This window comes from Glandiceps talaboti, chromosome 17, assembly GCF_964340395.1.
Source record: "Glandiceps talaboti chromosome 17, keGlaTala1.1, whole genome shotgun sequence".
Classification (NCBI taxonomy): Eukaryota; Metazoa; Hemichordata; class Enteropneusta; family Spengelidae; genus Glandiceps; species Glandiceps talaboti.
In genome coordinates, this window is record NC_135565.1 from 10,528,910 (window position 1) to 10,541,741 (window position 12,832).

Consider the following 12,832-nt stretch of genomic DNA (forward strand, 5'->3'; position numbering starts at 1 on the left):
ACAATGTAGACGACCAATAATGACAAATACTCGACTATTTATAAAGACGAAGTGTGAACTGACAACAGCTGATGCTATACATTGATATCTCGTGTACAGTACGTGTGAATTACAGGGCATACACGATGCTGCAGACTTTCGACTAGCATTCTTCAGCGTCGTAAAAAAAGTATAACAGCCTCATATACCTTTTATAAAGTGTTGACGTTGTGTCCGATCATTAGTTTTCTGTTCAATTTTACTCTGAAAACACTTTTAGTTGGTAGTTTGACATCGTACATAGCACGACGATGAAAACATGTAATTTCCAAAATGGCGGGTGGTGACGTCACAAACTATCGCGATGTCTCATGTATCACGCAACTTTTTAGAGTTTTGAAACTGCAGTCGTCTTTGGATATTTAGTTTGATTGAAACAACTTTAGCTTTTCTGAGAAAACTAATCAAAAACTGTGATTGAAAAAAATCGATGTGCAAAGATTGAGATTAGAGTTATAAATCTGTAGAGAAAGAAAAGTTGGTTTGAACTTTTTTGTTAGCAACTTTGATCATACACCATGTACTTTGAGTGTACCATTAAGTTATTCATGAATATTAATTATGCAAATTAGCATGACTATTAATTAGTATCCGGGACTACTCTCAAGCTTGGGAGAACCCTGTGTATGTATGTATGTATGTATGTATGTATGTATGTATGTATGTATGTATGTATGTATGAAATACCAGCGATACCCCTATTGAAGACTGAATCCCCTCTACAAGAAGTGGCTATTACACCAGAGCTAGTTGCAAAGAAACTGAAGAAACTAGATTCACCCAAATCACCAGGACGGGAAATCTTTCACCCCAGAGTTCTAAAGGAAGATGTTATCAGCATACCACTTTCTACCATTTACCTGACATCACTACAAACTGGGAAGCTACCGTCAGAGTGGAAACAAGGAAATATCACATCTATCTACAAAAAAGACAAAAGATGTATACCGGGAAACGTTAGACCAGTCAGCTTAATATGTATTATCTGCAATATTATGGAATCAATTATACGGGACAATGTAATACAACATATGAAGGTCAATAAATGTTTCTCTGACAAGCAGTTTTGGTTTATGAGTGGAAGATCATCGTCTCTTCAACTTATTAAGGTTCTAGATCAGAAGACCAAGTTACTTGATGAAGGCAGATATATAGATGTAGTGTATATGGATTTTGCTAAGGTCTTTGATAAGGTACCACACAGCAGACTGTTTTAGTAAGGTTTAGGGTTATGGTATTTCCCACCGAGATCTCGGATGGACTGAAGACTTTCTATCAAACAGACTACAATGGGGTATTGTTAAACGACATGCCTCAAATTGGGAGCATACCACAAGGAAGTGTACTAGGACCATTATTGTTTGTGATTTACATAAATGACATGCCACCAAATGTTAGTTCTGATATTTATTTATTTGCTGACGACGCAAAGTTATTCAGAGATGTTTCGGAACCGAGTCAACCACAGCAGCTTCAGGCTGACCTAAATAAGTTAGAAGATTGGACAAACACATGACTTTTTAAATTTAACTCAGACAATTGCAAAGTTTTACCAGTTTGGAGAAGAATCAATAAGCATGTTCAATGTCAATATACCCTGGATTCAGGTAACACGTACAGCATGTGTTCTGGATTGTGTTAACAGTGAGAAAGATATTGGAGTATTCGTTGACCAAGAACTATCCTTCGATAAGCATATTCATGAAAAAAGTAAACAAAGCAAACAGGACCATGGGACTCGTCAGAAGAACAACTTACAAGTACTTAGATACCGAAAACTTCACATTCCTTTACAAAGCACTAGTCAGACCATATCTAGAATATTGCAGCTCAGTATGGCACCCTTACAAGGAAAAAGATATTGAACTAATTTAGAGTGTTCAAAGAAGAGCAACAAGACAGATTCCATCTCTTAAATGTATGAGCTACGGTGAGCGTTTGGAAAATCTTAAGTTGCCAACTCTAGCATATAGAAGAGTCAGAGGAGATATGATGGACACATATAAAATCCTGAATGGATGCTACGACAGATTAATTGCCAGCTTTCTAACACTCAACACATCAGATAGAACTCGTGGACACTCACTCAAGCTCTCAAAACAGCATACACAACTGGACCTCAGAAAATACTCCTTCACAAACCGCATTGTTGGCCCCTGTAACTCACTATCAAACACTACAGTCACAGCACCAACTATTAACTCATTTAAACAGCGCCTGGACAGACAATGGATAAACCTAGATATCAAGTAGACGTAAAGGGCTAAATACAAGCAGAGCAGAATTCCAGACCAGACGGATCTGAACATATAGGCTGAAAAGCCTGCATTCAAAAACACCTAATTAAATCTAAGTAAGTAAGTAAGTAAGTAAGTAATACAAAGTCATGCGGTGTGCGTGTATTCTCGCGAGCGGCGCCAGCAGCATAAACTTCGTTCTTCGTCAATTGTCGATAAATTCAAGATGGGCATCAAGACACATGTTTGCAAGAGGTTTGACTAACTTTTTACCGTAATCTGCCATTGTTCATGTTTCAATACCATAGAACATTACGTCGTATTGAATTTTGGCGCTATACAAATTCTTTTGATTGACTGATTGACTGTATGTCCGTACTGATGAGTACTCCCAACTACATGCTGAGTCAGCCCGGGAGATTGAGTGAGATCATTGAATTGACAAGCTTCGTTGTCATTTGCTTCATCAATATGAATGTTAAAGTCACCTGCGATCAGCAAGTGACCAGGTGCGAGTAACAGACTTCCCATTAATTAGCGTCTAATTCTGACAGTAAAAAAATCACAGTGAATTTATGTGTTGTCGATTAGTCTCAGCACAACCTATAATATGATATTGACCGCTAATTAACAGATAATATGCCTCTGTATAGGTATACACATTTTTAGCGAATATCTTGGTTACTTGATGAACAAATGTCCCCGTTGCAGGTTTTAAGCTATGTGACCGCTTTCTGACTACCACGGAGGAGCTGTTTTAATCGTCAGACAACTTGTCAATGACGATGTTTAGATAAGATAGAATGACAGGATATTTTTAACATGAAGGAAAATACTAGAGTTAACATAGAAGTAACATAATGTATACAAATGTCCTAAATTTTTCTTTCTTATTTCCCCTCAGGAAGCCTGTTGTGTTGGCGTTGAAGCAGGCATCAGACCAAGTGATACGGTTGTAGGACACTATCGTGCTCACGGTTGGGTTCTTGTTAGGGGACTTTCTCCACGTGAATTGATGGCAGAATTGTTTGGTACTTTTTCTTCTTTGCATTTTTATGTTTTTTTTTGCATTGATAGCTTTAGTTAAATATCACAGTTGACCCTTCCAAAAGAATTGAATCTATTTAGTACTCTTCTATGGTATTGAGACGTTTAATTTTACAGCACGTCTGTTACTTGCTGCACCAGGAACACACTAAAACACCCACATCACCGATAAGATGGCGACACCACAATCTATAGGCGAACATTATTGTTTATATCTGAAATTTTGAAAATTTGATTTCATTTCTAAGTCCTGTTCAAATGAATTAAAATCACCGTTACCCTGTACACAGTCACCTACTTTAATACATTCGTTATTTTAGTTTCAACCAACCAACCAACCAACCAACCAACTAACCAACCAACCAACCAACCAATTACACGAATCTCTTCCAAATAATCCAATACAATAAAATTGTGGAAAAAATAAACCTACTTTGAAAAATATGTCAACAGTTGTATAAATATGAGTGTTTTCACCATGACATTGTTTGTAGACAGTTTGTACATGGTGTTTGGTTATATAATATAAACACATGATTTCTAACACAATATCTGAACGTGTACGGGCATGATTACTATAAAACACCTACCAGTGCCATCACCGGTGCAAAATGGTCAATATCACATGATCACGTATTGAAAAGTTCTGATATTAGAAATGAATAAGGGGTGTAATGACGTCATTTGTGCTATCCTTGTGTAGGTCGAACAACAGGGTGTTCCGGTGGAAGAGGAGGTTCAATGCACACACAGGGCCCAAATTTCAATGGTATTGCTTCAGGTGTCCTTGGTGCGAATGTGAGTATGAATTCTCGTGAAACGATATTATACAGTTGACATTCGACATATCAGAACGTAGCCTGGCGCGATATAAATTGCACTAATTAAACATGGTTATGTTTTACTACTAGAAACAAAACGTTGTCAGGCTGGACAAAAATCTTACTAACATTGCTACATTTTATCGTCTGGCGTAACAAAATCTGACCAACATTGCTTCTTTAATCGTCACGTGCTACATACATCTTAACCAACATTGCTACATTATCTGTTTTTTATTGGATTCCCGGTAACAGGCCCTTTCCTAGCTTCGCTACACAATTGGCATATTCTTAACTCGAATTACTTCAAATTCCATCATGAAAGAAATGCTCTGTTCATGAACAAGTGTCGTCGTCTCCGCCATGACTGTAGATGATGTCAGCAGTTCAGACACTTGTTTATTCTTGCTTTGCCGTTCCACAAACTATTAAGGGTGGGCAAAAATTTTTTTTTTGATGTTGGATCTGAAAATGTGGTTCGGTCGGGTAATGAAAATGCTTTTTGTTGTGCCAGATAACGTTGTTTCAGGTTTCGTTATTTTTGTTGTATCGTCATGCTCGACAAAAATCTTAGGAATATTGCTACATATTATCAGAATTGTAAGTATTTAAACAACATGATTGCATTTAAATCCATTTCAGAATTTGTCTCGTCTTAAATCACCAGGTTGTCTGCATATATAGTGTTATCAATGAAGTTCTTGTATTTATTCAATCTGTGTACTAAAATAATTTGTTTCTACGAGAGGATTGCAGTCAGATCAAGGGAAATGGTATATTGATTTAAAATATTCATTTGATAGAGAGAAAGTGATTGGAATTGAAACTGATCAGGTCACTGGGATTTCGAACATCATTTCTCAATACATCCATAAAATTAGTTCAAGGTTTGTCGAACCAAACCAGGAAATGTCTCAATATTCAATAATGTAATCAATGTGGTATGTTATGTATGAAATCAACCCAGAAAGTTAATATTATCATTGGCGTTCTTATCTTGTGATCCCATCCAGCACCTTACAATTGGCCTTTATTCTACGCGCGCGCGCACGCACACACAAACACACACACACATCTTGCTACACTTGTACACTATGCCAAGTAACTGATGAAGCATGTCACTAGTATCTATAATATCGTTTCCCTACAAGGTACCTTGTAATAAAGTAATAATTTGAGAAACTGGTGTTGTTGGTTTTTTCTTAATCAATCAATTGTACCCATTCTTTTGTTGGTTATAATAAACCAACTTTACTATGAATACCTTATGAGTTAGTTCTACTGAACACCCTCAACTGGGACCCTTCTTCATCCCCAATCACCACGAGAAAGGTCCTTTTTACAGTAAAATTGATTTAGAAAAGAAACCATAACACCAGAGTTTCAAATCATTACTTCATTACAGATATTTTCAAAGAGCAAAACAAGTAAATGTAAACAATAAACAAAAAATAAATATTTGTAAATAAATATGGCCAATCCTAAGCCCCTGTGATATAAATGGCAACACCAGCTGTCAGTCTGAAAGCAAGTCACGTGTGGACGAGATAACCTCACCGGTTTGCATTAACACATCAATTGGACAGCAAGAAAGCTGTCCTGAAAAAAATCAATCATTGGATTTGATCAGTAGATAGGAAAGCCAACGACGAGTAGTAATGACTTAGGTTACGGTGTGATATTTTCTCCCTCTTCTAATTACAATAATTAGGTTTCCTTAGCAACAGGGCATGCCCTGGCTAAGAAATATGCGGGATCTGATGACATAGCCATTGTGACGATTGGAGATGGTGCAGCAAACCAGGGACAGATATACGAATCATTCAATATGGCAAAACTGTGGGATTTACCAATAGTATACATCATTGAAAATAATCAATATGGTATGAGCACACCGATTCATCGTTGTTCTGCTAACACCAAGTTTTATACACGGGGCGATTACATCCCTGGTTTAAAGGTAAATATGAAACACTGTTTCTAAATAACACAATTGCGACTTTAAAGGGACATGGATTATATCTGAACAATTTTCGGTGTTATATTTTTTCGTCATAAGAATAACTTTTGTTATTGAAACATATTTTATCATGACATCTAATGAATATTAATCATGACATCTAATAAACATTAATCATAAAATCTAATAAATATTAATCATAAATCTATTGAATATTAATCATGAAATCAAAAGAATATTAATAATAAACCTATTGAATATTAATCATGACATCTAATGAATATTAATCACGAAATCAAATGAATATTGATTATAAAATCTAATGAATATTAAGCACGAAATCAAATGAATATTGATTATAAAATCTAATGAATATTAATCATAAAATCTAATGAATATTAATGATGAAATCTAATGAATATTAATCATGACATCAAATGAATATTAATCATGACATCTGATGAATATTAATCATACAATCTAATGAATATTAATCATACAATCTAATGAATATTAATCATACAATCTAATGAATATTAATCATAAAATCTAATGAATACATAGTTAAGTTGTTTAATACATTCTAATATTAGAGGAGACACCCATTTGTCATTTAGATCACATGGCTACTTTTAATGGAACACTTGTCAAACCATTTATCTATAACAGGCGGATGGTAGTGATGTCTTGGCAACGAGAGAAGCAGCAAAGTTCTGTGCAGAGTACAGCAGATCAGGAAAGGTGATGAAACACTCCCTTTGTTGAAAGAAATTTTATGTTGAACGTTATCAGTTATGGAAATTACGTTTTGACAACAATGTGTGTATAGGATTACTATCAGGGGTCTTACATTATGATAACAACACAGACGAAGACACACATTTAAAAAGCATGTCACTGATGAAAAAATAAAAGAAGAATGACATGATACGGATGACAATATTGAAGATGACGGTTGGTTGGTTGGTTGGTTGGTGGTGGTGGTGATAATGATGTTGTTGTTGTTGTTGTCGTCGTTGTTGTTGATGATAATGATAATGACGACGACGTTGGCGATGATGATGATGATGGTGATGATAAAGTTGACAATGATATATCATATATCTGATATGTAATTTGTATTTTCATAGGGGCCAATAATTCTTGAATTAGACACATATCGCTTCGTTGGACATTCGGTTAAAGACGCCGATGTCCTTTACCGCACTCAAGAAGAAAAAGACCTGATGCAAGAAACAAGTGATCCAATCAAGATACTGAGGAGTAAGATAACGGATAGTGGGTTGGCCGATTCATCAGAGCTAGAGGTGAGATAACGGATAGTGGATTGGTCAATTCATCAGAGCTAGAGATAAGCGTCAATGACATGTCCTTGCAGACTGAATTGCAAATAAAGGCTTTGGTACTCAATCTCTTTAATTGAGCTAGGGATTGATTGCAATTCATTGTCGACAGTTTACATTTTTTACTATAAAGCATAAATAAGTTTTTTAGCGTTAAAAGTTAAAGCAAAATAATAGACAGTTTTGTTATAGTGTACTTACCAGTTAATTGAATGAATATATTAGACGTTATTTCGCAACATTTTTCTTCCCTCAGTCAAGGAAAATACGAGTGACCTAAGGGGCCTTTGGGCCCTATTGTCATTAGGAGTCGCTAGAGGAGTAGTGACAAACAATTTACAAAATAGGGGGGGGGGGGGTGGAGGAAGTGGGTATGGCAGCACATTTTTTGCTATTGTCAGTCCTGCATCAAATTATTTTTTCCATATGCAGAAGCAGTACAAATTTTATTTTCTCGGTTACCAATTTTGTAACGTGTGGTGCATAACTATACCTACATGTCACTGGTTGACAACTAACTTGTTCTGTGTAAGTAGCAATAAGTAGCAGTTAACAATCCATGCTTCTGCTGTTTAAATTTTATGTACAAGAGATAGCTGGTGAAAAATCCATGAGAAGCTGACTGATCTGGGGAGTGCTGAAATGCTGGAGAAAAAATAGGGCTTGCTCACAAATATTGCCTCCAGGGAAAATGAGAGAATCGGATTCCAAAATTCTGCTGATTTCAGCACATCGCAAAATTTGTTTTTACTTCTGTCTGTTGGAACAATTTTTTTTCAAAGCCATTACGGGATCAAATTATTTTTTTCTCCTTCACCTGCCAACAATTTTCCCCCAAAATCCTCCACCTCCCCAGAAATCAAACGGTTCTCTCCTAATATAATTATACCTCCTCAAACAGAATTTATGAAAAATCGCGAAAAAAAATACTGTTTTGATTACTATGTTGAGCATAACACAAAACCATTGGCATGGACACAGGTTGTCGTGACTTAGAAAAAACAGGGTTTTTAATCCATGTTTTCTTTTCAAAGGCAATAACTTGGCTTGTGCATGACATGTTTTATGGATCTTTGGCCGTATTCACTTATTTCAATTCGCGACTAAATGACAATACCACGTAACTGCTGTTGTCCAATTGCATGGTGCCATCTTGACATTTCTTGTCGGTGTCCATGTCTTCAGGTGGTGTGTTTGTGAAGCCAGGCATCCAACAGGCTGGGAGAAATCACAACAGTATAATACGCAAATGATTTTAATCGGAACTATTTTGCTTTTTCATCTCCAGGACATTGGTGACGATGTTGAGATTGAAATTGATGAAGCCATTGGTACAGCGAAAATGGACCCACTTCCGTCTCCGGATGCCCTGTATGAGTACATTTACAAACATACCATATAGGAATTTAGGGCCACGTCCCTGATTTCCAACGTAGTGTAGTGTTAGGGGCGAGATCAGCAGTTCAATGTAGGATAAAAAACTAAATACTTATAGGCCAGACCCCCCCCCCTTTCTAACAAAATTGAAAATGTCTTCAAACCGCACAACCAATTTCAAATCAGTATGTAGTATTATGTACTATGATTTTTTACTTAGATTTTACTGAGCAAATAACCCTTCTTTTGCTAACACTTTACTTTACATTTTAGTGCCATGCATTTACAATAGCAAACATTCTTTCATTTCTCAATTTGACCTTTTTAAACAGATATTTGTATTTAGGGGTACAAACATTTATTAAAAGTAAAATCGATTTTGTAGGATGAGAACTGAAATGATTCAAACCAGTGCCTTACCAAATCATATTTACATTGATGAACCGATATGCACTAGAATAATATTTGTTGTATAGACTTCTGTGTAATTAAATATACATTTGTTAGAGTCAGTGCACAGTATTTTACCCACAACTCTCTCTGATTTGTACTGTTGGACATCATCTCCTTGAAGTCAGACTAATTGTTTGAGATATTTGCAAACTAGAATTGCCACTGATGAGTTTCTGAATACCGGGGTTCTGGTATCAATGATTTATTGTGGAAGGAGATAGCAATTTTCGAAATTTGTCAACATATATTCTTGAAAGACATGCACAATATTTGCAACGGAACTAAGGAAAATATATGTGCACCTGCTACGATTCTTCCAAACATATAGATTACTCTGAATAGGTCTATATAACAAATGCAATTTGCATATTAAAACTTTACATACAAACTGACTACCCAAGTTAGTGATACTTTGATATTGAAAAGTGTTTTATTCAGAGCACATTTTTAATTTAGTTTTTGGTACATTTTTATGCAACATGTAGAACTTTTTTTTTTCATCGGAAAGCGTCCTTTTGGTACATATTTTTAAACGTAATTATTATGCTTATAATGTTGAGAAAAATGAGTTATTGAAGAAGTTATAAAATAAAGAACCTCCCCGCATACGAGTTGTGGGTAATATATTTTACAGTGAGCTAGGGTGCTTTTTGTTGTACTTATGTTTCTCATCGTCATATCTTTATAATGCTAGGTCGGTCGGTCGGTCGGTCGGTCGGTCGGTTTATTTATTTATTTATAAACCATTCAACAGGCATTGCATAATAACGAGAGAGGGTTCAGTGTTAGTGCAGGAGGAAACCTTAGTACCTGGGGAAAACCTGCATTGTTAAAATCCATATATAAATAGAATAAAAACCTGATCTAGGCTGGTTTCCTGTCTTGTGACGTCACCATATCTATTCATACTTGATCGTTTGACTTTTGCCAACTATTTTGTAAGTAATGGTAGCATTCGGGAGGAAACAACAGATGCGTGCGCATCCCGGACATGACGTTGCAATAGGGAACTAGCAAACGCGCCATGTTTGAATGTTGCATCGTGGGAAATGTGATAATAAATATTTATCAATTAGTATTATAACAATGTTGATACATTATTTGTTACCACAAATACTCAATTCATAATTACCCTGACAATTATGGGAGGTTAATTTTATCAGTAGCTCCAGATTAGGTATTACGATAACCCACACATAATCCCATACTCCTTTGCGTCTGAGCATGCTCAGTGTGGATTGCAAGTTCCCTATTGTGAGTAATTGTATTTACCCAGTTTACTTTATTTATGAATAAATTCATGTACGCACAATAACAAACCATTTATGTTTGTCTTTATTCTTTTATAATTTATGGAGATACACACACAGACTTGGTTTATGTTGTTTCGCATTGTTTTTACAAGTGAGAAAACAAGTTATTTTTTTCAGTACTCCCCTCTCAATGAATGAATGAATACTAATTTCTGAACGCTATGGACTCATTCCATTTTACATAAAAATGAGATAAAATGACATGAAACGCGGACTCTGATCATGTTTTCACAAAAGTATCTATAGTTACTGAAAAATGTCAATTTATACTATCTGAACTTTTAATTAACGATGAGTTACTCTTTGTCTATACAGCGCCATCATACATTGGTTTCCAATAAGTATATTTTATGATAATCACTGTTCAAATTGCGTTTGAAATTCAGGTATCTTGAAAAAAAGTTCTCTTGCAGAGCTAAAGAAAAAAGTTGGTCCAGAAAGAATGATCGTTATTGTTCCACTACTGATAAGATAACACTACTGTGAAAACCTGGAATTGAAATCCAGGCCCGTAATGCCCTTCCGGTCCCGTCAATGTAGGGGGTGGAGGAACAACCCCCAAGTACGAGAGCCCTCTATTGCCACATTATGCCATCAGTAAAAACTTGATGTGGCAGACGGCCGACAAAGAGTGAAGGCCAACAATACAATGGCAACATGAACAAACAGCTTGAACGACAAAGGACAAATCAACATCACGTGCAGTTTAGTCGTTTAGTCAGGGGTAGAGGCCAGGATGCGATTCTGTGTCGTTGTGTGCGTTTTCCTTGTTTGCCTGTACCATGGAGCAACGACGGGTCAAACTGTCACTTTGGACAGCAGTTATCAAGTTCAGAAACCGAATATCGTATTCGTAGTTGCTGATGATCTAGGTAGGAATAATTTACAATTGTAAACTTTGTGGTGTCAAGGACATGATATTGCAATTACAAGTGCAAGTATACCCTATTCCTACTTGTAGTGAATAGTTGGCTGTTTTCGTTACTTGTCACCTAAACACTATTATAAGTGCGTGTGTACCTTTCCAAAGGGACACGAATTATTGCTTAGATTGCTGTTTTCCTAAGGAAATATCACACGAATCATGCTACTATAAATGTATTTATTTGTACTCTTTTCAATAGCTAATTCTTTACGTAGAGGTAGGGGAAATCGTGGATCTATTATTGAGATAATAATCAGATCCATGGGGAAATGTATTCAAGTCGAAACGTTGTCATATCTAGACTCTAGACAAGGAAAACAACAATCTAAGAAATACTACACGCCCCTGTGTATCTTCCTCGACGGCCTAGGCAATGTTTTATTTTACATCCGGGTCCGATAAATGGGCTACAAGCGTACAAGGCTAACCATAGACCCTCCACCAACGTTGGTGGAGAGTCTATGGGCTAACCAATTGCAAGCCACAAGCTTGATATCATGACTGCTATGACAGCACGCCGACTTGGCTATCTGACACAGCAAACCAGTCTCAGAATACAGGCTGTTGTCTTTTTTTTCTAATGTTTTGTTCTGTGGAACGTCTGGTGAGGTCTCTCAACGCTACATGTGTGTACGTGTGCAACCATAGATATTGGATAGGTACATGTATATCACATTATCAGTACACGGTAATGTCCTCGGTCTCTCGCATACATTATTTATAACTAAATTGGCATTTATATACCTACGTCACTACTCCCCCGGTTACCCAACCCCTGTAGATTAATAGTATCAGGTCAGTTTAATTTCAAATTCAAACAGAAGTGGTGTCCTTATTAAAGATTAGCATTAACCTTGGAAATAAAACGTGTTGGAAAACAAACAAACATTCATCGCACCAAATTAAATAGTCAATTTGTAGATAATTCATTCTAACATATGACGCACGTATGGGAAGCCGTTCAGGCCAAAAATATTTTTTTATTTTAGCTATAGTATTTTATATTTTTCGTACTTACAAACTAATTTTAACCGTTCATGTACTTTTATTCCATGTTCACATTAATTTAATTGAAATAAGTTTTCATTTATTTGAGAATATTGTTTTATTTTTCGTCAAACCAGAATTATTTTAAGGATTATATATAATTGAAAGTCAAAATATATTTTTTGTTAAAGTTTTTTATTTTTATTTGTAAATTCAAAAAAAAAAAATTTTCAACTTTTTTTTTTTTCTTCCCAACTTTTTTTTTTTGGCCGAGTCTGATGACCAGCGAATGTCACGAGTACGTCGTGCTCGTGACAGGCATGTCCTTCG

At 35.9% G+C, this 12,832-nt stretch overlaps 1 protein-coding gene across 1 annotated transcript in view; it reads left to right on the forward strand.

The window, feature by feature from the left end:
• The first annotated feature begins 11,326 nt into the window (after nt 1-11,326).
• Nucleotides 11,327-12,832, forward strand: part of LOC144448052 (arylsulfatase B-like) — a 12,811-nt gene continuing 11,305 nt past the window's right edge. The window contains exon 1 of the mRNA XM_078138202.1: nt 11,327-11,462. Within this exon, the coding sequence (XP_077994328.1) occupies nt 11,327-11,462 (136 nt within the window). The remainder of the gene's footprint in view (nt 11,463-12,832) is intronic.